Source organism: Carassius carassius, chromosome 6, assembly GCF_963082965.1.
Source record: "Carassius carassius chromosome 6, fCarCar2.1, whole genome shotgun sequence".
NCBI lineage: Eukaryota > Metazoa > Chordata > Actinopteri > Cypriniformes > Cyprinidae > Carassius > Carassius carassius.
Window position 1 is genome coordinate 17,874,103 of NC_081760.1, and position 26,513 is coordinate 17,900,615.

The 26,513-nt window shown below is 41.7% G+C and overlaps 1 protein-coding gene across 1 annotated transcript in view; it reads right to left on the bottom strand.

The window, feature by feature from the left end:
- Positions 1-1,367: 1,367 nt before the first annotated feature.
- Positions 1,368-26,513, bottom strand: part of prozb (protein Z, vitamin K-dependent plasma glycoprotein b) — a 31,478-nt gene continuing 6,332 nt past the window's right edge. The window contains exons 3-8 of the mRNA XM_059552343.1: positions 16,733-16,757; positions 16,303-16,416; positions 16,031-16,162; positions 15,483-15,547; positions 15,172-15,289; positions 1,368-1,933 (exon numbers count right to left, since the gene is read on the bottom strand). Coding sequence (XP_059408326.1) covers positions 1,413-1,933; positions 15,172-15,289; positions 15,483-15,547; positions 16,031-16,162; positions 16,303-16,416; positions 16,733-16,757 — 975 coding nt within the window. The 3' untranslated portion in view covers positions 1,368-1,412. The remainder of the gene's footprint in view (positions 1,934-15,171; positions 15,290-15,482; positions 15,548-16,030; positions 16,163-16,302; positions 16,417-16,732; positions 16,758-26,513) is intronic.

Sequence of the window (26,513 nt, forward strand, 5' to 3'; positions counted from 1 at the left end):
TTTCCTATTTAGCGCCTTAACTCTGGAATAACCTACCTAACATTGTTCGGGAGGCAGACACACTCTTGCAGTTTAAATCTAGATTAAAGACCCATCTCTTTAACCTGTTTACACATAACAGACTAATACGCTTCTAATATCCAAATCTGTTAAAGGATTTTTAGGCTGCATTAATAAGGTAAACCCGAACTGGGAACACTTCCCATAACACCTGATGTACTTGCTACATCATTAGAAGAATGGCCTCTATGCTAATATTAGTCTGTTTCTCTCTTATTCCGAGGTCACCGTAGCCACCAGATCCAGTCTGTGTCCAGATCAGAGGGTCACTGCAGTCACCCGGATCCAGTACATATCCAGACCAGATGGTGGATCAGCACCTAGAAAGGACCACTACATCTCTGAAAGACAGCAGAGACCAGGACAACTAGAGCTCCAGATACAGATCCCCTGTAAAGACCTTGTCTCAGACGACCACCGGGACAAGACCACAGGAACAGATGATTCTTCTGCACAATCTGACTTTGCTGCAGCCTGGAATTGAACTTTTGGTTTCGTCTGGTCAGAGGAGAACTGGCCCCCCGACTGAGTTTGGTTTCTCCATTCAAGGGTTTTTCTCCATTCTGTCACTAATGGATTTTGGTTCCTTGCTGCTGTTGCCTCTGGCTTGCTTAGTTGGGGACACTTCATTTACAGCGATATCACTGAATTGATTGCAAACAATTGCACAGATACTATTTAAACTGAACTGAGATGAGATCATGACATCACTGAATTCAATGATGAACTTCCTTTAACTCTCATTTTGCATTATTGACACACGGTTTTCCTAAATAATGTTGTTCAGTTGCTTTGACACAATCTTTTTTGTTTAAAGCGCTATATAAATAAAGGTTACTTGACTTGATGGGAAACAGGTGTGAATGTGTGACTGGTTCCTAGATGAGGGATCATGGGAAATGGAGTCCAGAGTAAACAAAGACAAGACAAATAATCATGATCGTAATGTTTTCTTTTGTATTTCTTATGCTTGTCAGCTGTGTTTCTCATGAGTATATATAGTTAAAAGTGGCATAATTAATCTTTGCATTAACAATATAAACATTGTTTCCAAATGTTTCCTCCATTGGTCAGTGAGTCAGAAAGCCCTGTCACAAACACAGGTGATTGGTTAAGTCAGTTAACCAATTAAGTTAATTAAATTAAGCTGTCATGTCACTCAAAGAGATCAATGTTGAAAAGCATCAGTGTTTAACTTTTCAGGAATGAAAAGATTTACAGTGACTCAGAACTTGTAGCTGCTGTAAATATTTTCAACTGTAAATTCATTGTATATTCATTTTATTTTACATTATGGTAATCACTCATTTGTTTCTTCATACAGCCAGTGTCCTTTGTTTTTTGTTGTTGCTTCATAGCTGTTGTTGTTGTTCTTTCTCAGATGCATGCAGCAGCGGTCGCAGCCAGTGCAGGTATCGGGACAGTTTGGTGAACACTAGTCCATGATTACAGTCTCCAGTGGACAGAGAAATGCCTGTCAGGAATGCCGTCTTTCCCTCCACTGTTGCGACGGGACTTCCAAACTTCAAGTCACACGGCATCGGCTTGGCCCTGACAGCGATGTCAGACTCCTGCTTCTGCATGCAAAACATCTTATTGGTCATTAGGAATGTGAGGTTGAGAGAGCTGTGACAATCATCCAGTGAGAGGTAAGAGTGCCTGGCTCCACCCATGACCACACCCTTTCGTCCAGCTCTCATTAGAATGTTCTCGCTGTAGTCTCTCTCTGGCAGACACAGCGGGATGATGGACATGTTCTGTGGGAAGGGCTCCATCAGTTCCAGGAAGGCCAGGTCATCCTCCAGACCGGACACGTACCGCTTATGCGGTGTCCAGCTGGAGACACGCAGCACCGCAGTTGAGTGACGTCCCACTGGAGGCAAGAACAAGAGTCCACTTCATCTTTGAACACATGCATATCACTGATTCTCAACTGATCAGAAAACAAACAAGACTCTCAGTTCAGTTTTGATGGGCCACTGAGAGCAGGCTTACAGTTTTTCTCCGTTGCTTTGGTGCATTTTTCGAATCAGAATTTAAATTCTCAAAACTACATGTTCAATCTTCACATCATTACATTATTTGTGCACATCAAAAAAGCAGTTTCTCATTTCTTTGAACAAGTTGCAAATGCTTTGGTACATTCATGCAAATGATTATGTACAAATCTCTGCTGTTTCCTATATATATTATCAATTGCTTATGTCATGTTGATCAAAATGTATTATAATGGGTCTCTGTTGAAAAGTCTCACCCTCACAACATTTAGGCATTAGTTCATAGCATAAATCTTTATATGCAAAATGATTGAACAAGTTGTCATAATATGTCATATATGTATATATGTATATATATATATATATATACACACACACACACACACACACACACACACACACACACACACACACACACACACACACAAACCCGATTCCAAAAAAGTTGGGACACTGTACAAATTGTACATATATATATATATATATATATATATATATATATATATACATATAAACTTATATTTATTAGAATATAGATAACATATCTGTCGCAAAGGACTGTCTTTGAGACTGCCCAAAGCCAGGTGCTGTAGTACGAGAGTTAGAGAGGAGTTAGGAAGGTATGGCATGACAATATGGTTTTCGGTGCAAAATAGATAATTTATTAATTAGCCAAGGATAATCCGTGCAAAGTACAAATTAATAATTAAGAAAATAAAAAAATTGAATGATGATTGCTAATGAAGCAGCACTAAAACCTTTCCAGATTAAACACAAAGGAAAATTGCTGAAACAGCTCTCTATCAACAATAAAACATAATGTTGTACTCTAGTAAGAGAGCAAACCACCAAACCCTCCCTTCAATAAGGAACACTCTGCTTAAATACACAAACTTCCTGCCAAACAGAAATGGAAAGTACCATTTGCACAGGGTAACCTTTGTTTCAATAATGTCTATTACAAAAATGACATTAAAACAATCTCATCTTACTTAACCGAATAAATACCGTTAGTGCAGCTTAAGCAAAATAATGTTACAAACTGTGACGAGTGGGGCGGGGCCGAGGGATGTGGGAACACGAGTGAGGCCGATGGAGTGATTGGGAAATCCGCTACACCTGCGACCCACCACCGGTCTTGAGTCCCACAGATGAGATGGAAGGATATAAAACTGGAGCGACGACAGTGAAAGACGAGAGAGTTAGGACAACATTTTAGTTGTGTTTTGGTTTTTATTTGAGTGCACCAGTCGTCCGTAAGGGGCTGGTGCGCTGTTTTGTGTTTATTTTGTATTATTAAAATGTCATGTTGATTGTCCGCAGGTTCCCGCCTCCTTCTTCCCGATGATTAGGAAGGTTTAATTCATTACAGTGGTGCCGAAACCCGGGAGAAGGAGGGACGCGCTGCTGGAGATCCCTCGCCGCTGTGGTGAATCCGCGGTGCCATCGAGCAGGCGAGGAGGATGCCGCCATGGACGCTCGAGGCGGTGGACTGGAGCGAGTTGCCGGGGACGGGCGAGCTCGCTGCCGACCGCCCACGATATGGAGGGGCGGCTGCCGTCCGTGAGGGAGCGGAGGAGTCGGCGCCGTTCGCCAGGTGGCCGGAGCCTGCTGCCTCCGTGAAGGAATCCGGAGGAGCAGGGAACGGGGGATTCCTGCCGGCTGCCCAAAACCGGAGGAGCCGTCGCCGTCCACTGGGCGGCAGAGGAGTGTCGTGCCGTCCGCCGAGGGCCGTCCAGTGCCACCGCCAGGCGCCGTGGAGGAGATCACCCAGCCGGTGGAGGGCCGAGCAGCAGTGCGTCTGGGAACCGGAATTTTTTTTTTTTTCTCTCTCGTCTCTGTCGCTCCTCCTTCCATCTCCGTTTCTCTCGCCTCGTCTGTCCTACCCCCAGGTTCCCGCAGGTCCCCGTGAGCGGTCCCCCCCGGAGGGAGGGGGGGGGGGTAGAGCGCAGTCTCGAGGGTACCCCCCCCGGCCTGCGAGGGGCGATGGGGGTATGTGACGAGTGGGGCGGGGACGAGGGATTTGGGAACATGAGTGAGGCCGGTGGAGTGATTGGGAAATCCGCTACACCTGCGACCCACCACCGGTCTTGAGTCCCACAGAGGAGATGGAAGGATATAAAACTGAAGCGACGACCGTGAAGGACGAGAGAGGACCAGGCCTGGGATTTTAGTTGTGTTTTGGTTTTTATTTGAGCGCACCAGTCGTCCGTGAGGGGCTGGTGCGCTGTTTTGTGTTTATTTTGTATTATTAAAATGTCATGTTGATTGTCCGCAGGTTCCCGCCTCCTTCTTCCCGATGATTAGGAAGGTTTAATTCATTAAACAAACATACATTAAACATTAAACAAAACAAACATCACAATCCCAACCTAGGTTGCCTCCCTCCAGTTATGAAAAATGGTATGATCGCTGCTATTATAGATGCATTCCGGGTTACACGCGCTACCGGAACAGAAATCAATGGGTAAGTACAAACAATACCACAGAGCTGTATAGTTTAAATTACCAATAAACTGTCTGTAAAAACCATTAGACTCCTTGTGATTTATTACACTTCAGCAAGTACTAACAGTAAACAAAGAAATTGAACTTGCATGATATTACTAAATGTATGAATTGTGGAGTTGCAAACGTCCAAAGCTAATTATAAAGGATGAAGAAATAAAATGTAAACAAAGCGCTTAAACAATGTACATGACAGACTAAATATAACATTTAACACTCACAGAGACATACTGAAATGGTGATGACGTCAATCACATAGGTTCGTCATCACAATATCAAATGTTAAAAGTGAGACATTTTGAAATGTCATGCCAAATATTGGCTCATTTTGGATTTCATGAGAGCTATACATTCTAAAAAAGTTGGGACTGGTAGCAATAAGAGGCCGGAAAAGTTAAATGTACATATAAGGAACAGCTGGAGGACCGATTTGCAACTTATTAGGTCTTATGATTGGCTATAAAAAGAGCCTCTCAGAGTGGCAGTGTCTCTCAGAAGTCAAGGTGGGCAGAGGATCACCAATGCTCCCAATGCTGCGGCGAAAAATAGTGGAGCAATATCAGAAAGGAGTTTCTCAGAGAAAAATTGGGCCCTTAGACGGCACTGCATCACATACAGGAATGCTACTGTAATGGAAATCACAACATGGGCTCAGGAATACTTCCAGAAAACATTGTCGGTGAACACAATCCACCGTGCCATTCGCCATTGTCGGATAAAACTCCATAGGTCTAAAAAGAAGCCATATCTAAACATTATCCAGAAGCGCAGGCATTTTTTCTGGGCCAAGGCTCATTTAAAATGGACTGTGGCAAAGTGGAAAACTGTTCTGTGGTCAGACAAAACAAAATTTGAAGTTCTTTTTGGAACACTGGTATGCCATGTCATCCAGACTGTTATCAGCGCTCAGTTGAGAAGCCTGCATCTCTGATGGTATGGGGTTGCATGAGTGCATGTGGCATGGGCAGCTTACACATTTGGAAAGGCACCATCAATGCTGAAAGGTATATCCAAGTACTAGAACAACATATGCTCCCATCCAGACGTCGTCTCTTTCAGGGAAGACCTTGCATTTTCCAACATGACAATGCCAGACTACATTCTGCATCAATTACAACATCATGGCTGCGTAGAAGAAGGATTCGGTACTGAAATGACCAGCCTGCAGTCCAGATCTTTCACCCATAGAAAACATTTGGCGCATCATAAATAGGAAAATGTGACAAAGTATATCTAAATTACGGCCTATGCTCTCAATGTCAAATCCTGAAATGTTAATCCATGCATTTATGACCTCAAGGTTAGATTATTGTAATTCTTTATTGGGTGGTCGTTCTGCACGCTTGATAAACAAACTCCAGGTAGTCCAAAATGGAGCAGCTAGAGTTCTTACTAGAACCAGGAAGTATTAACATATTAGCCCTGTTCTGTCAACACTGCACTGGCTAACTATTAAACATAAACTATTAAACAGATTTTAAATTCTTGCTTATTACTTATAAAGCCCTGAATGGTTTAGCACCTCAGTATTTGAATGAGCTCTTGTAACATTATAATCTTTCACGTCCGCTGCGTTCTCAAAACAATTTGATAATACCTAGAATATCAAAATCAACTGTGGTCGGCAGATCCTTTTCCGATTTGGCGCCTAAACACTGGAATAGCCTACTTAAAATTGTTCGGGATGCAGACACACTCTTACAGATTGCGCAGACACTATTTGCGCAGACACGGGGAAGTCGTGGCCTAATGGTTAGAGAGTCGGACTCCCAATCGAAAGGTTGTGAGTTCGAGTCCCGGGCCGGCAGGAATTGTGGGTGGGGGGAGTGCATGTACAGTTCTCTCTCCACCTTCAATACCATGACTTAGGTGCCCTTGAGCAAGGCACCGAAACCCCAAACTGCTCCCCGGGCGCCGCAGCATAAATGGCTGCCCACTGCTCCGGGTGTGTGCTCACAGTGTGTGTGTGTGTTCACTGCTCTGTGTGTGTGCATTTCAGATGGGTTAAATGCAGAGCACAAATTCTGAGTATGGGTCACCATACTTGGCTGAATGTCACTTCACTTTCACTTTTCACTTTCACTTAAACTGAACTGAGATGATGACATCACTGAATTCAATGATGAACTACCTTTAACTGTCATTTTGTATTATTGACACTGTTTTCCTAATTAATGTTGTTTAGTGGCTTTGACGCAATGTTTTTTGTTTAAAGCGCTATATAAATAAAGGTGACTTGACTTGACTTGACTTGACAAAGAAGACCTAAGACAGTTGAGCAACTAAAAGCCTGTATTAGATAAGAATGGGACAACATTCCTAAACTTGAGCAACTTGTCTCCTCAATCCCCAGATGTTTGCAGACTGTTATAAAAAGAAGAGGGGATGCCACACAGTGGTAAACATGGCCTTGTCCCAACTTTTTTGAGATGTGTTGAAACCTCAGAACAACTTGATGATGTAACAGAAACTATGGACTCTCTCTTTTCTAGCACTTTCAATAAAGTTGCTCCTTTACGCTTAAGGAAGGTTAAGGAAAACAGTTTGACACCATGGTATATTGAGCATACTCGCACCCTAAAGAGAGCAGCCCGAAAAATGGAGCGCAGCTGGAGGAAAACAAAACTAGAGGTATTTCGTATTGCTTGGCGGGAAAGTAACATATCCTACAGAAAAGCATTAAAAACTGCTAGATCCGATTACTTTTCTTCTCTTTTAGAAGAAAACAAACATAACCCCAGGTATTTATTCAATACAGTGGCTAAATTAACGAAAAATAAAGCCTCAACAAGTGTTGACATTTCCCAACACCACAGCAGTAATGACTTTATGAACTACTTTACTTCTAAAATTGATACTATTAGAGATAAAATTGCAACCATTCAGCCGTCAGCTACAGTATCACATCAGACAGTGCACTATAGACCCCCTGAGGAACAGTTCCACTCATTCTCTACAATAGGAGAGGAAGAATTGTATAAACTTGTTAAATAATCTAAACCAACAACATGTATGTTAGACCCTATACCATCTAAGCTCCTAAAAGAGGTGCTTCCAGAAGTCATAGATCCTCTTCTGACTATTATTAATTCCTCATTGTCATTAGGATATGTCCCCAAAACCTTCAAACTGGCTGTTATTAAGCCTCTAATCAAAAAACCACAACTTGACCCCAAAGAACTAGTTAATTATAGACCAATCTCGAATCTCCCTGTAATGATAAAAACCGTCGTATTCATCCGGAAGAAGGAGGCGGGAACCGGCGGACCATCAAAATGAAACTTTAATTATTCAAAATAAACACAAAACAGCGCACCAGCCCCTCACGGACGACTGATGCGCACAAAATAAAAACCAAAACACAACTAAAAGCCCAGGCCTGGTCCTCTCTCATCCTTCACTGTCGTCACTCCAGTTTTATATCCTTCCATCTCCTCTGTGGGACTCAAGACCGGTGGTGGGTCGCAGGTTTAGCGGATTTCCCAATCACTCCACCGGCCTCTCTCGTGTTCCCACATCCCTCGGCCCCGCCCCACTCATCACATACCCCCATCACCCCTCGCAGGCCGGGGGGTACCCTCGAGACTGCGCTCTACTCCCCCCCCCCTCCCTCCCTCCGGGGGGGACCGCTCACGGGGACCTGCGGGAACCTGGGGGTAGGACAGACGAGGCGAGAAAAACGGAGATGGAAGGAGGAGCAACAGAGACGAGAGAGGGGAGAGAAAAAAAAAAATTCTGGTTCCCAGACGCACTGCTGCTCGGCCCTCCACCGGCTGGGTGATCTCCTCCGCGGTGCCTGGCGGTGGCACTGGATGGCCCTCGGCGGACGGCACGACACTCCTCCGCCGCCCGGTGGACGCCGACGGCTCCTCCGGTTTTGGGCAGCCGGCAGGAGTCCCCCGTTCCCTGCTCCTCCGGATTCCTTCGCGGAGGCAGCAGGCTCCGGCCCCCTGGCAAACGGCGCAGACTCCTCCGCTCCCTCACGGACGGCAGCCGTCCCTCCATATCGTGGGCGGTCGGCAGCGAGCTCGCCCATCCCCGGCAACTCGCTCCAGTCCACCGCCTCGAGCGTCCATGGCGGCATCCTCCTCGCCCGCTCTGTGGCACCGCGGATTCACCACAGCGGCGAGGGATCTTCAGCAGCGCGTCCCTCCTTCTCCCGGGCTTCGGCACCACTGTAATGATAAAAACCTTCGTATTCATCCGGAAGAAGGAGGCGGGAACCTGCGGACCATCAAAATGAAACTTTAATTATTCAAAATAAACACAAAATAAAAACCAAAACACAACTAAAAGCCCAGGCCTGGTCCTCTCTCATCCTTCACTGTCGTCGCTCCAGTTTTATAGCCTTCCATCTCTTCTGTGGGACTCAAGACCGGTGGTGGGTCGCAGGTGTAGCGGATTTCCCAATCACTCCACCGGCCTCACTCGTGTTCCCACATCCCTCGGCCCCGCCCCACTCGTCACACTCCCTTTTCTGTCCAAGATACTAGAAAAGGTGGTATCCTCACAATTATATTCCTTCTTAGAGAAAAATTGTATATGTGAGGATTTCCAGTCAGGATTTAGACCGTATCATAGTACTGAGACTGCTCTCCTTAGAGTTACAAATGATCTGCTCTTATCATCTGATCGTGGGTGTGTCTCTCTATTAGTTTTATTGGATCTAAGTGCTGCGTTTGACACAATTGACCACAACATTCTTTTGCATAGACTTGAACACTTTGTTGGCATCAGTGGAAGTGCATTAGCATGGTTTAAATTGTACTTATATGACCGCCATCAGTTCGTAGCAGTGAATGAAGATGTATCCTATCGATCACAAGTGCAGTATGGAGTACCTCAAGGCTCAGTACTAGGGCCGCTACTCTTCACGCTTTATATGTTACCCTTGGGAGGTATCATCAGGAAACATGGTGTTAGCTTTCACTGTTATGCTGATGATACTCAGCTCTATATTTCTTCGCAGCCCGGTGAAACACACCAATTTGAAAAAATAATGGACTACATAGTCGATATAAAAAACTGTATGACGAGTAATTTCTTACTGCTAAATTCTGAAAAAACAGAGGTGTTAATTATAGGACCTAAAAACTCCGCTTGTAATAACATAAAACACTGTCTAAGACTTGATGGTTGCTCTGTCAATTCTTCGTCATCAGTTAGGAAACTAGGTGTGATATTTGATCGCAATCTTTCCTTAGAAAGCCCCGTTTCTAGCATTTGTAAAACTGCATTTTTCCATCTCAAAAATATATCTATATTACGGCCTATGCTCTCAATGTCAAATGCAGAAATGTTAATCCATGCATTTATGACCTCAAGGTTAGATTATTGTAATGCTTTATTGGGTGGTTGTTCTGCACGCTTAGTAAACAAACTACAGCTAGTCAAAAATGCAGCAGCAAGAGTTCTTACTAGAACCAGGAAGTATGACCATATTAGCCCGGTCCTGTCAACACTGCACTGGCTCCCTATCAAGCATCGTATAGATTTTAAAATATTGCTTATTACTTATAAAGCCCTGAATGGTTTTGCACCTCAGTATTTGAATGAGCTCCATTTACATTATAATCCTCTACGTCCGCTACGTTCTCAAAACTCAGGCAATTTGATAATACCTAGAATATCAAAATCAACTGCGGGCGGCAGATCCTTTTCCTATTTGGTGCCTAAACTCTCGAATAACCTACCTTACATTGTTCGGGAGGCAGACACACTCTTGCAGTTTAAATCTAGATTAAAGACCCATCTCTTTAACCTGGCATACACATAACGTACTAAGATGCTTTTAATATCCAAATCCGTTAAAGGATTTTTAGGCTGCATTAATTAGGTAAACCGGAACCGGAAACACTTCCCATAACACCCTATGTACTTGCTACATCATTAGAAGAATGGCATCTACGCTAATATTTGTCTGTTTCTCTCTTGTTCCGAGGTCACCGTGGCCACCAGATCCAGTCTGTGTCCAGATCAGAGGGTCACTGCAGTCACCCGGATCCAGTACGTATCCAGACCAGATGGTGGATCAGCACCTAGAAAGGACCTCTACATCCCTGAAAGACAGCGGAGACCAGGACAACTAGAGCCCCAGATACAGATCCCCTGTAAAGACCTTGTCTCAGAGGACCACCAGGACAAGACCACAGGAAACAGATGATTCTTCTGCACAATCTGACTTTGCTGCAGCCTGGAATTGAACTACTGGTTTCGTCTGGTCAGAGGAGAACTGGCCCCCCAACTGAGCCTGGTTTCTCCCAAGGTTTTTTTCTCCATTCTGTCACCGATGGAGTTTCGGTTCCTTGCCGCTGTCGCCTATGGCTTGCTTAGTTGGGGACACTTCATCTACAGCGATATCGTTGACTTGATTGCAAATAAATGCACAGACACTATTTAACTGAACAGAGATGACATAACTGAATCCAATGATGAACTGCCTTTAACAATCATTTTGCCTTTAAGAAAGCATTATTGACACTGTTTTCCTAATGAATGTTGTTCAGTTGCTTTGACGCAATGTATTTTGTTTAAAGCGCTATATAAATAAAGGTGACTTTGACTTTGTTGATGCCATACAGTATTTTTCCCTTAAAATTATACATTTTCTCAGTTAAAACTTTTGATATGTCATCTATGTTGTATTCTGAATAAAATATTAAAATGTGAAAATTCCACATCATTGCATTCTGTTTTTATTCACAGTTTGTACAGTGTCCCATCTTTATTGGAATTGGGTTTGTATATAGCCGAAGCACAACAAAATGTTTCAATGTCTGATAATGAAAGGACAAGAAATTGGACAGGGTCAACAGCCAGAGAGAAGAGGAAGAGGAGTTAGGCTGCATGGTGGAGGAGTTGGGAGGCAAAACAGAGGAAGAGGCAGAAGAGGCAGAGGACATGCATGATCCTGATGAGACAACTTGCTACACTAGCCACACTTGTAGATCACGTTCTCAATTATGGGCTAACAATGGCCGAGGCTGGTCAAAGGATGCAGCCAAATGTTGGGAGTGCAACTGTGTCCTTAATCATTCAGACTTTTCGTCGACAGAGCAGGTATGTAATCTAGGTATGTATTCCCCGGGTTTTTGGGAAGTCGTGGCCTAATGGTTAGAGAGTCGGACTGGCAATCGAAAGGTTGTGAGTTCGAGTCTCAGGCCGGCAGGAATTGTAGGTGGGGGGAGTGCATGTACAGTTCTCTCTCCACCTTCAATACCACGACTTAGGTGCTCTTGAGCAAGGCACCGAACCCCCAACTGCTCCCCGGGGGCCGCAGCATAAATGGCTGCCCACTGCTCCGGGTGTGTGTACACAGTGTTTGTGTGTGTTCACTGCTCTGTGTGTGTGCACTTTGGATGGGTCAAATGCAGAGCACAAATTCTGAGTATGGATCACCATAATTGGCTGAATGTCATGTCACTTTTCACTTAACAATAGGCACTGTATACTTTCTGTAATGCTTCATACAATATTACTGTATTCCACTTGCATTTTACAATATACAGTAAGTATACTTTAAACAGTGACATTTTATCTTACTTCATTTTGTGTTTTGCATTAGGCCTGGTAGAAAACTTCAAAAGAGTGGCAGAGGGCCCCTTTTCACACACCATGGTTGTAGAAAACAATGACATAAGACTAAGGGAGATAAAGTGTGCCATTATAGAGTACAACAACATCTTTGGAAACATCCAAACAGTCAGCATCTCAACCATTGACAGGGTGCTGAAAATACACCAAATGAATATGAAGCAGCTGTACACTGTTCCATTTGAAAGAAATGGTGAAAGAGTGAAGGAGGTGCACTACCAGTATGTACAGGTAAAACATGTATGAGCAATGAGCGAGCAGCAACTGTATCTCACAGTAAACGGTACAACATTGTATAGTGATATACAGCACAGTAAGTGTGACCAGTACACATATGCCATGGCTTTACAAAAAATGGGTGCTGCTGTCTCTGGGAATGGTGAGCTAACGCATATTCCCATTATCGGGCCATACAATACAGAGTGTCTTGTCACCTTTTTAGACACTCTCTACGGGGATCTCAGCCCTGAACAAGGGGTCAGATTGGAGATGACCTGCCAAAATACGTGATAGTTTGGAACAATGTCGGTTTCCATCACTCCAACATCATCAGGCAATGTTTGCAGCCCACAACAGGATGCTGATGGAGTTCCTTTCACCCTACTCTCCATTCCTTAACCCCATTGAGGAATTTTTCTCAGCATGGAGATGGAAAGTATATGATCGCCAGCCACATACACAGATGGCCCTTCTAGACTGCAGTGTAATTCCTACAGCACTGCATGTACAGTTTTCCCTAAGGAGATTCTCCTATGTTCACCTTTCTACTTTTTTTCCTTCTGCTATGCAGTGCTGTGTAAATGTGAATGTGAATTTTGCCCAGTCTCTTGCAATCAAACTCCCACATACACTGTTTAACCCACAATTTACAATAATTGTCATCAAAACTGTAGCCATAGTTTAAATCACAACATCCCTCCAGATTTTGAGCAACATGACATAATGTAGGAAACCGCAGACAAATGTACATAATCAATTGCATGAATGTACCAAAGCAATATTTACTTGTTCAAAAGGATGAGAAACTGTTTTTATGATGTGCACAATTGACTAGATGTCGAGGTTGAACAAGTAGCTTTGTTCTAAGAAATGCACCAAAGCAACTGAGAAAAACTGTAAATATGTAATCATGCATATTAAGGACAGTGTAATAAAAAGCAGAAGCACTTTCCATTTTTCGCTGATGTCAACGGTTTTGTGTTCATTTGCAGGGTTATTGTTAATTAAAACTAAAAACATAAAAGTTACCATTAAATATTCAATACTTAAAAGAAAATAAGCAGGAACTTTAAACAAACTGTGAATAAAACTTAGTCATTTTATTTTAGCTAGCTGCCAAGGCAACACTTCTCATTTTAAAAGTTAAAAACTTAAATAACAAATTAGAACTAATAAATAAAAATAAATAAAAACTGTATAGACATAAAAAAATGACAAAACACAATATAGTATAAAATCAAAATAAATCTGAATATAAAATTTAAATCTTATTAAAAACATAAAAAATGTATAACTGTATCAATTATGCTAAAATAGCACTTCTGTCAAACTCTAAAATACTTTAATTCAAGTTTATTTGTCACTTAGGTTGAAGCAAGTTGTATGCATTAAAAATTTATTTTCATTTCAAAACCAGAAGCAATGTTGTAATTGTTAATGTAAAACTATTAAAAAACAATTTCATCAGTTGAAATTAGTGCTGTCAACGTTAACGCGTTAATGCATGCGATTAATTTTTGTCTGGTTTAACGTGTCAAAATTTTTAACGCAATTAACGCAGCATCCGTATTTTCTGCCATCCGTTGGCTAGCTTTACATTATATGATCACGCTCTTATTCATTTAAATGCTTTTAAACATTTCAAGCGCGGCAAGACAAAAGAGAATGCGCTGTCTGTGAATGCCCTTATGTGACATATACACACATACACACACACACACACACACACACAATGCATAGACAGGGCGCCAGAATCCAGTTCTCTTAAGCGCTTGAACTAACAATAAACATCCCAAAGTGCCAGTTTTGTCGATTATCCTCATAAGAGCAATCTTAAATGATTTATATAAAGTCTAAAATGAACAAAAAGAGTTGTGAGAGAATGAGGCGAGATCCATAGACAGTATATAAACGGTGAGATCCGCGTGTCTGTCTGCTCTTAAAAGGACAGCAGCCAATAAAGCTTCCTCTCAGTAAAGTTAAAGAACAAATGGAAAAAAGAAAATGACTCGCTGCTCTTGACTAAATAACTTTTGTAGCTTTAATAAGGATTAACTATTTAATTTATAGTTTATGCAGTGCAGACTGCATATAACTTTGATAACTTTATTAAATTTCTGTATATTTCCTAACTGTTAAGACAGGAAGGGCAGGAGTAAACATGACATTTATTATGGGTTTATGTTAGCATTGTTTTAAGTTTACTTAAATTAAAAACTGTTATATTTTTGAAGCCTAATAATAAATGTAAAAAAATTTAAAAAAATCAGTAGCTGTATTAATATCAGTAATACTGGCCTTCATTCATAAAAAGATGCCATTTAAACAAGTATTTAAAATATACTGTCTTTATGTTGTTTCTACATTAATTTGATTAACTGTGAAATTATTATATTAAAAAATATATTAAAAACGTACAAAAACATTTCTTTTTTTATTGCGATTAATTGCGATTAATCACAGGAATAAAATAAGTTTTATGTTGAAGAATTACTAAAACTAAAACTGAAAAATTAAAACTGACAAATTCAAAAAAGAAATATAAAAAAATAGTATATTTTAAAAACAACTGTCTCGTCCTAAAAGTTGGACTGGTTTCTAATTTCAGTTTTAGTTCAAAATTACCAAAAATATTTCAAATACAATGTTCTCTGGGCAGTGTAAAAATACCACCTGATGCTAACAAGAGTGAATTCTACTGGACTGTGACTACTAAAACAATCTGAACTATAAAGTATAATTGTAGGTCTTATGGTCTAGAGTCTGTTGTGTAAAGCTGCAGTCACATGCTCACCGAGAGTGACATGGAGGTCCTTTAGCGCAGACATGCACGTGGCTGATGTCAGCACAGACTTGCTGCCTAGAACCACACCGTGACAGACGACATCACCGCTGGTGTTCACAAACTTCACCTACAGCACACAATAACATGATCATTGTCATCAGTTGCTGAAATACTGCTCAGCAGAGTGGAATATTCATCAGTGGCTCGTCTAAATGCAGTTTCAGTTTACTGATCAATGTGCATGAACTCATTTATGATCTGCAGAACCATTTCAGTGAAACTCCTGCTGTAGATATGATGGTAATCAGGTTGGTGCTCACCTCCCATGGGCAGTGTTCATCAGGACAGAAGCTGGACATCTCTGTTGTCCCACATGGATTCTGAACTGAGAGTGTGGATGATGTTTACATGTACATTTATGCATTTAACAAACAATTTTATCAACGTGACATAAAAAAAGAAGGGAATATAAGCAATTCATCAAAGAACCAACAATATTTGTAATTAACAAAGACAGATTTATTATTGAACTATTATGAAACAAGCTAGAGAAGAGGAGAAATGCATAGAAGAACTATGCAGTGAAGAGTCCAGTGAGCGATTAAATAGCCATAATGAGTGCAGTGAGTGTGTGAGCTTCAGTGATTTAGCAGCCATCATGAGTGTTTGAGCTTCAATGATTTCCAACCATCATGAGTACAGTGAGTGAGTTTCAGTGATTTAGCAGCTGTCTTGGGTGCAATGAGTGTGTGAGCTTCAGTGATTTTGCATCAGTCAAGAGTGCAGTGAGTCTGTGAGCTCCAGTGATTTAGCAGCTGTCAGTGATTGAGCAGGAGCAGTGAATGTCTGTGCAATAATTGTCAGGTACCGTGAGGTGAGCAGCTCCTGCTGTCACTGTTAAGTTTATATCCCCGTGCACAGAAGCAGCGGTATGAATCAGTCATCGTTTTGCAGAAATGCTCACATGCTAAAGGCCCAGCTGATGGACACTGGGATTTATCTGCAAAACATCATCACAAAGCATCTGATAAACGTGATGCCCCTCAAACACAGTGAATGTGTCAAACACAGCACATCTCACATCACATCTCATGTTCATTACTATCGCTTGTAAAAAAAAAAAAAAAAAATCACATTCACCAGTTTGACAGTTGGTGCCACTGTACATCTCAGCACATGTGCATGTGTAACCACCGATCCCATCCTTGCATGTGCCGCCGTGTTTACATGGGTTTGAACGGCACTGATCTCCATCTGACAACAAAAATAAATATTCATATTTATTACAACTACAATAATACAGCAGCTCCAGAAACATAGAAAAGAGAATGATAAAATACATGTAAAAATGAGTAAACTAAGAGTAGTAAAAGAAAAAAATGCAATGATATAGCCTACATGTACAAGTTAAGGATTAGACATTCAAAATAGTGTACAAAAAAAGATTAAAAAATATGAGCTTATAATAATAAATAATATGAAAAGATTTGTAATTATTTATCACTTAATTTATATGATAATTTCAATAAATTCAGTCAAAGTATAATCAGTCTTTCTGAAGGTCACTTACCATAGTATTTGGTCCAGAACTCATTCTTTAAAGAAAAAAAAAAAAAATTAATGAGTGAGATCAGTCGCATTTAGTTAAATATATTTAAATGGTGAAAAGGTCAAATATTCACAGAAGAAACGCATGTGATAAATTGATCTAACAGTGTTCATAAATACTCATTCATTATCGATGAGACAGAGGGGCTTTCTGTGGCCCCAAATATTTCCTAATTATTTTTTGTTTGTTTTTTAATCTAAATGTTGCTTTCATTACAAATAAAAAATAATTTAAAACTTAAAAAAAAATATCAATAAGGTTCAAACGTGCATAATGTTTTAATTTGTCTGTAATCATTTTAATGATCTGATTTGCGTATGTTTGCTAGGTTTTTTTTTAAAGCTGCTACGTGTGTTATTTATTTGGTTGCCTAGTAAGTAAGCTGATGTATATTTTATTCTGTTTATTTCAGATAAAACCACATTTCTACATCTGTATCACATTGTGAACCTGGCATATTGCCCATTCATGCCCCATTTCTGCATTTGTAAGCCACAATTAATGTCTGAAGACTACCTTTGACAGTCTGTGGTTATGAGATTTATCATATCTGTGTGAGCACTAAAGTATTCAGACAAACAAATCTGTCGTACTTCTTACTAGTGGTTGACTGATATTGGTTTTTTAGACAGCCAATGCGATGCCTATATCTTGGAAAGCAGGAGGGCCGAAGGCCGATATATTTTTTCTTTTTATTTTAATTAATATTTAAGAAATTTGAAATCATTTGACAACGGCTTAAAAAATAACTGTAAAATAAAATAACTGTAAAATAAACATACTTTAGATGACAAAGTATTTTTCACAAATAAATAAACATTTAATAAAAATATAATTAAAAAGGAAGTCAATACTGTAACCAACAGGGCACTTGGTATTCTGGGAAGATTTGGGAATCATATTTTTCATATAAAGCCAGGTTAACATTCATTGTACATACAGCACACAGAGAAAATGACATGAACATGACAGTGGGCAAATGCATAAAGCACAGCATAATTTGAAATCACAAGTTTAAAGTTTAAAGCATTCAATTCACACGGGCCGACCATCACACAGAGAACTTGCGATCATCTGGATTCAACTAAGTTTGCAAGGTTTGAGAAATTAAATGTTCATTAGTAATTCAAAGATTTGTTTGTATGATAAATGCATATTTACTTAATGCTGATAGACAAACAATAAAACATTATAATGTTTGCATTTCTATAACTAATAATTAGGGGTGGCACAGTTCAGCTTTTTCATGGTTCAGTTTGTTTCACAGTTTTAGAATCACAGTTTCGGTACAGTTCTGTATGTGCTATGTTTATGGAAAAAATGAATATTCTATCCAACAACAAGCGACAGCACAAATTTATAGAATAAAGTAAATAGGCTATACAAAAAATAAACAGTGATTGCGCCTTGAACACATCGGTCAATCAGAAAATCGGTTATCAATTTTATCAGTTATCAGCTGATGGCGATATTTGAAAAATGCCAAATATCGGCCGATATATCGGTCGACCACTACTTCTTACCCGAGTCCCGCGGTGGATTAGCATCAGCAACCCAACCGATCTATTAGTCCTGAACAGAATGAGATGTAGGAAAGTCCGTACTGTAGTGGTTTAGACACTATTACAAGAGAAAGGTACACACAGAAAATCACAACATATTTTGGATGCCTTCCATATGTTATGAAGAGGAGCGATTTTTCAACTAAATTGAAATGCTTGTCTGCCATCAAGGCAGTGGATATAGGCTAAGCAATTGCTTACCAGAACTAACCCTGATTGCAAACAAGCTATTTTAAAACTGAATCCCGCATTTACAGGCACGTCGAAGTAATTGCTGAGGAGCTGCTCTCCGAACTAAAAAAACAAAACAAACGGCTTTAGTCTTTTTTCTACTGCACTTGATGAAAGTACGGACATCAGAGACACTGCTCAACTTAAAACAATTTTGTCAGAGGAATAATACAATTTTTGAAAAAAAAAAGAGGAATTCCTCGGGATGGAAACAATGATGGGAACGACCAGGTCCGTGGATTTGTATGACTGTGTTGCCCTTTAAGAAATGTAAGTTTCAAATATCTGCTTTATAAAAATAAAAATTGGGGTGAATATTCTCAAGTTTATAATTACTTTTCTTTTATATACCTCGTTTGTTTTTATTATTTGTTTCATGTGATGAAGTCACTCCCTTTTTAGTCACTTTCTGTTAGTGCTGCCGTTTCCACATGGAAACAATGAGACAGGCATGGGGCCTGTTTTTTGCATGTCGCTTATTACATCCAATATGAAATGTCACATCCAAGATGCTATCTTCGCGCTAATCAGGATCTGGCTAATTTGGTTCTATGAAAGTACCTTTTGTTGATGATTAGTATGGCTGGATTGAGTTATATGAGATAATTGTGTGTTTATGGTTTGGTTTAAAAGGGACTATCTATGTATTGATACTAGAAACCATGATCAGCAATGCAATGATTGGCTGGCGGCATGACAGCAACATAAAGAGATCACATAATTAAAAAGACACCTGATGAAAAACTTGACAAATTTCTAGACTTTTATAGCGACAAAACTACATAAATATATATATATACAGTATATATAAATTAAATGTGCAATGTTTTTTTTTTTTTCATGATTCCCAATTATTTAGATTCTGTATTTATATTTATTATTTATAATATTTGTACAGTCTTGACTTTTTTATTTCAATTTAGTAATTAGATATTAATTTAATTTTAGATTTAGACAGATGTTTTGTCACCAGCACTTAACCAACTAATACTAGCACTTAAGTTTTCTTTTCTTTTCTTTTCTTGTCTTTCATATTCTTATATACAGGGGCGGACTGGCCATCGGGATCACCGGGACATTTCCCGGTGGCCTGACAGTCATTCTGGCCTGCAGGCTGCCGCTGTGTAGTCGATTAGGCTGACGTGCAATAGGCTGGTATGCTACTGCGAATTAATTGAAGGTCTTATGAATGTACGAATCAGGCGATCACGGAGTGAAAATGACACCACCACATGACCAAACATCAGCGAAACACTGCCTAATTGGCTATATCCAAAGGCAGGCTTTATCTTAGAAAATCGCGCAAAAAAAAAAAATGGAGATTAAACACAAAGGAGGAGCAGAGTTGCTGCAAAATCCCAGCCATGTTTGCCAGTAAAGCCGAGTTCAGACTGCACGATTTTCAAAGTAGTCGGGTCACTGTTCTTTTCACACTGCATGACTATCTTGGCCAGCATTCAGTCACTGCTGTGTTCACACTGCACGATTGATCGTCGACAGAAGGTTTCACACTGCATGACTTTACAATAGGAAGAATCGCAGACAGCTCTGTCTGGCACGCAAACTATGTTTCACAACCAAACACACGCGAGATGTGACAAGGAAACAACGTGATATCACACGTGCAAGACCGGAGTTAGCTCCGGATATAGCTCAGATGAAACGTCAAACAGACACGGGTGCTCCTGCTAAATTTATACTAATTTATCTTCCATTTTATGGGTCCAAATAGACAGAGAAGAAAGCCTTTTTCTGAAATGAAGCCATACTTGCTGATATTGAGGTCTATAACTCCTCCCCGAACTCCCCGCTGCTCTGTATCTTGCTCTCTCATTGGCTGTCGGTCATTGCCTATGTAGTTTTCAGTCAGAACACTTTTCAGACAGCATGATTTTGAATCGCCGACAGGTCCAAATATTTAGCATGCCAAATATCTCACGGGCATCGGCGACTCATCGGCGATTCTCTCAGATCGCGTCTTTGCTCATTCACACTGTGTGATTGTCACTCGCTTGAACGAGCTCAGATTTGCCTGTGATTTCGGGCATTTGTCGGCGATTTCTCAAAACATGTCGGCGAGCCAAAAACTGGGCTAAAATCGTGCAGTCTGAACGCGGCTTAAGGGAGCAGGTCGGTCAGAATTACATTTATATTTACAATGGTTCACTGAAAAAAAGAACCGTTCAGTTCTCCACACACGGTTTGGCACGCGCTGAGACCGCTGTTCAACTTAAATCTGACAAAGCATCTGTAATATGGTTTACTATAGATAACACATAAAACCAACAGGGTTCAGATAATATATGTTTCTGTTGATGGATGCATGTTCTGGATTCCCAGACATTACAACAACAGCGATGAAAAAAAAAAAAACTCATTCACTTTTGTTAAATACTAATACGAACACTGTATCAGTGCATTCTCTTAAAGTGACAGTCTTAATATTAATCGAACAGCAACAACAAAGAAATCACTCACTGCTCTTGATTAAAAAGCTTCTTTTTTTTACTTTATTAAAGAAGAATCTTTAATTTATAGTCCAAAATGCAATGCTGTTTTACATTTGATTACTTTAATTTCTGTACCTAAAAACTATATATATTTATAAAGTATATTTTTTTAAGTATAGTTTTTCCATAAACATAGCACATACCATGGTACCGAAACCGTGACTCTAAAACCGTGAAACAAACCGACCTGTGAAAAAGTTTAACTGTTTCACCCTAATATTTACATAATCATTTGGCAGACAGACACTTTCATTCGAAGTGACTTACAATAGATAAAATCTATAAAAAAAAAAAAAAAAAAAAAAAAAAATATATATATATATACAGTACAGACCAAAAGTTTGGACACACCTTCTCATTCAAAGAGTTTTCTTTATTTTCATGACTATGAAAATGGTAGATTCACATTGAAGGCATCAAAACTATGAATTAACACATGTGGAATTATATATGGAATTATATACATAACAAAAAAGTGTGAAACAACTGAAAATATGTCATATTCTAGGTTCTTCAAAGTAGCCACCTTTTTGTCACGTTTATGAACTTTTGGTTTCCTTATTTGGTCATCTTCCTTTTCTTGTTTTAGTTAATTGATTGATCCTCACCTGTCCCCAGTTCCCTCATCACCTGTGTGTTTAAATACCTGGTCTGTTTAGTTCTCCCTTGTCCGTGATTATTGTTGATCGTTGTCGATGTTTATCGTTGTTGATATATGTGACTTGTATGCTAAATGTTTTCTTGTTAATATTGTCTGTATTCTTCGTTATCGTCAGTAAACTCCTAATTTATTCCTTATCCTCCTCTTGCACTTTGTTTTACATTTAGCACTACACCACAATCTGTAACAGAATCACGGACCTAAACAGTATAGTTTATTTTAGCGGCGTTTTTTCTTTTGTTTATTTTTTGCTTTGTTTTTCTCCTCTCCCGGAATGGCCATGCCAGCAGTCCGTCTCCTGTGCCTGGAGCAACTGGACCGTTCGCTGGAGGACCACACCAGGGAATTTCTAGATCTGGCATGCCTTACTCACTTCCCCGACCGCTCGCTCTCTAACTTTTTCTACACCGGCCTGAGCGAGCGGAGTAAGGCACGCCTACCAGAGAACGGTCCCCGAGAGGATTTCGCCGCTTTTGTGGAATGGGTGCTGGAGAAGAATGGATCTTCGTGGACCATCAGCACCGCCGAAGAGGATATCTCCAGCCCCACTCCCGACCCAGAGACCAGCCAGCGCCCATCAAGCCACACGGAGCCAGAGCCAAACGCAGCCGCAGAGCCCGAGCCAAACCAGGACCTCGAGAGCGCGACTGACCAGGTGTGTGAGCCGGCAACACCGTGCATCGTGGGAGTCCTCGTGGAGATTGAGGGCGTGGAGGAAAGCCCTGCCCACACTCCTGCGACTGAGGGTGAGCTGTATCCGGTCTTGGGAAATATGGAGCAACGTATGGATCTAATGGACTGGTCTATGGAGGTAATTCCTGTATCCCCTGTTTTTCCGCTGGTTCCATCCAGCCCTGATCCCCTTGTATACCCTCTCAGTCTCCCACTCCTACCTCCTCCAGTCAGCTCCTCTGCTCCATTTCCGCTGGTTCCGTCCAGCCCTGAATTTTCTGTTTCTCCGCTGGTTCCACCCAGCTATGAATTTTCTGTTTCTCCGCTGGTTCCGCCCAGCCCTGAATTTTCTGTTGCTCCGCTGGTTCCGCCCAGCCCTGAATTTTCTGTTTCTCCGCTGGTTCCGCCCAGCCCTGAATTTTTTGTTTCTCCGCTTGTTCCGCCCAGCCCTGAATTTTCTGTTTCTCCGCTGGTTCCGCCCAGCTATGAATTTTCTGTCTCTCCGCTGGTTCCGTCCAGCTCTGAATTTTCTGTCTCTCCGCTGGTTCCGTCCAGCCCTGAATTTTCTGTTTCTCCGCTGGTTCCGCCCAGCTATGAATTTTCTGTTTCTCCGCTGGTTCCGCCCAGCCCTGAATTTTCTGTTTCTCTGCTGGTTCCGCCGAGCCCTGAATTTTCTGTTTCTCCGCTGGTTCCGCCCAGCCCTGAATTTTTTTTGTTTCTCCGCTGGTTCCGCCCAGCCCTGAATTTTCTGTTTCTCCGCTGGTTCCGCCCAGCTCTGAATTTTCTGTCTCTCCGCTGGTTCCGTCCAGCTCTGAATTTTCTGTCTCTCCGCTGGTTCCGTCCAGCTCTGAATTTCCTATGTCTCCGCTGGTTCCGCCCAGCTCTGAATTTTCTGTCTCTTCGCTGGTTCCGCCCAGCCCTGAATTTTCTGTTTCTCCGCTGGTTCCGCCCAGCCCTGAATTTTTTGTTTCTCCGCTGGTTCCGCCCAGCCCTGAATTTTCTGTTTCTCCGCTGGTTCCGCCCAGCTCTGAATTTTCTGTCTCTCCGCTGGTTCCGTCCAGCTCTGAATTTTCTGTCTCTCCGCTGGTTCCGCCCAGCTCTGAATTTCCTATGTCTCCGCTGGTTCCGCCCAGCTCTGAATTTCCTATGTCTCCGCTGGTTCCACCCAGCTCTGAATTTTCTGTGTCTCCTGTACTCCCTCCCAGCCTCCCTCTCCCACTTCCTCCTAAACCTGCCAGTCCCTCTGCTCCACTACCGCTGGTTCCGTCCAGCCCTGATCCTCCTGTGTTTCCTCCCATCCTTCCTCTCTCTCCTCCTCCTAGACCAGCCAGTTCCTCGTCATCCCTGCTGGTGCCAGTCAGTCCCGCAGCTCACCCTCAGTCCGCGCCATCTGCGATGGTTCGCCGCTGGACTGCTAGTCTCCAGCTCCGCCTTGGCATGTTAAGGCCCTGTCTCCGCCTCCAGCCTCCGAGCCCTGGACTCCTCCTCGGTCCTTCGACCCAGCGGCTCCGCCTTGGCTCTTAGCTCCCTCGGCTCCACCGTGGCCTGTCATCCCACCTGCTCCACCGGGCTCCCTCGTCCCTCCGGCTCCACCTTGGTCAGTCGTCGACCATCCGCTGCCTCGGGACTCCACTCCTCTGGTTCCACCTCGTCACTCCATCCCTCCGGCTCTGTCAGGCTCCTCCTTCCCTCTGGTTCCACCATCATCCTCCGTCACTCCGGCTCCACAGCGGTCTTTCAGGACCCCGCCTCCGCCTTGGTCGCCAGAGCCTTCTGCTTCACCTAGGCCCTCCGGATCCTCGACGTCACCCTGGCTCTGCGGCTGTGCTGCTCCATCTTGGGCTCCTCACCCACCGGTGCAGTCTCCTCCTGTCGGCCCCCTGGTGTCGTCGGCCGCTTCTCCACCGTGGCTCCTCCCGCCGTCGACTCCACCGTGGATCTCCGTCCTGGCTGGTCTCTGGTGGACCATCTGGCTCCTCCTGCTCCAGGCTCCTCCCTGGCTCCTCCCTCCATCCACTCCGCCCTGGTACCTACCTCCATGCTCCCTCTTCACCTGCTCCTCGCCTGCCTCCAGAACCCCCACCCTCCCTCCGCTGGTATTCCTCTTGCAGTGCGAGGACGCACCTTTCCGGGAGGGGGCGATCTGTCACGTTTATGAACTTTTGGTTTCCTTATTTGGTCATCTTCCTTTTCTTGTTTTAGTTAATTGATTGATCCTCACCTGTCCCCAGTTCCCTCATCACCTGTGTGTTTAAATACCTGGTCTGTTTAGTTCTCCCTTGTCCGTGATTATTGTTGATCGTTGTCGATGTTTATCGTTGTTGATATATGTGACTTGTATGCTAAATGTTATCTTGTTAATATTGTCTGTATTCTTCGTTATCGTCAGTAAACTCCTCATTTATTCCTTAACCTCCTCTTGCACTTTGTTTTACGTTTAGCACTACACCACAATCTGTAACACTTTTGCTTTGATTACTGCTTTGCACACTCTTGGCATTCTCTTGATGAGCTTCAAGAGGTAGTCACCTGAAATGGTCTTCCAACAGTCTTGAAGGAGTTCCCTGAGAGATGCTTAGCACTTGTTGGCCCTTTTGGCTTCTGTCTGCGGTCCAGCTCACCCCTAAACCATCTCGATTGGGTTCAGGTCCGGTGACTGTGGAGGCCAGGTCATCTGGCGCAGCACCCCATCACTCTCCTTCTTGGTCAAATAGCCCTTGATGCCTTGAGTGTGACTCTACAATTTTCATAGTCATGAAAATAAAGAAAACTCTTTGAATGAGAAGGTGTGTCAAAACTTTGTCTGTACTGTGTATTTATATATAAAACCTGGCAATGCGTTCTGTACTAGACTGAGACTTGTCATGGTACTTGTATACTGTTGTTGTTTTCTTGTTGATCTGATTGCTTCTATTGTTCTCATTTGTAAATCACTTTGGATAAAAGAGTCTGCTAAATGATTAAATGTAAATTTAATATGTTTTATATTTTGGACAGCATTAATGAAAGTTTCTTAAGGGTCAAGATCATGTTATCTGCATCTCCTGCGCATCATCAAGAAACTCCCATAAAAGCCGTCATCACTCAAATTAATGCACAACTCTACATTATCTTTATAGCATGTATGTAAGACTCAAATAAAATTATGAAGTAATAATTTTATGACAAATAAATATTTCAGTGAGTAAAACTGGCAGTCTTAAGTATGCTATTATGGACTACACAACATTATTATATTATCTTTAAATTAATTTTTTAATTATTATTATTTTAAATTATTGTCCCTGGATCAGTAGAATACTCTTGTAATAAAAAAGCAGTGGTAGCGAAAAGATTCTAAGGATCAGTTCTGGTTAAAAAGATGCGATCTAATCCTGTTTACATGAAATAAGCCTGCTGCTGAGCAGGTTTAAGCTTACGGACCTTTTGCTATGACAGCAACTCCAGCATGAGCTTCCAAGTTAACGACATACGAAGAATGGGCCCATGGTGTGCTCTCTATGATAATCTATTGCATCCACTAAAAAGCATCATAGAGGCAATAACTGCCATTAATATAACATTAGACATGTTAAAGATCATATATTAATGATGATTTTGTTAAAAAGATTGTTTGATAAGTTTCTTAAAACGCTTGTTGTGTACAAGCTTTCAGCGATGCTAATAGCCATTGTAATTGCTGCTACAAAAAGAACAGTAGTTTATGCTTGTTTAAGTCATTTATAATGCTATGTTAGTCAAGACATTGGACACTGAATATTGCTGTATTGTTTTATCAGTTTTCACTGCAAATGTTAAGGAAGAGTGACGGTAAATGATCAACCTTACTGCGACTCTGTCTTCATTGGCTGGTTTAACTTGGTGTTTTGTCAGAGTTTCAACACACTGCACGAGAACACTACAGTGAAAAGGCAACATCTGATGTTAAAGTGGTTAAGATGGCCATAAGCAGCAAGTTGTCTGTGTGCAGTGCAAGAAGTGGCAAGTCATCCACGTCATCTGTGAGTGCGGCCCATGTCTGGGCCAGGGCTGAAGCCGTTAAAGTGAGAGCATCATATGCCAGCCAAGAGGCTAATCTAAAAATGGAAAAGACCACAAGAGAAGCC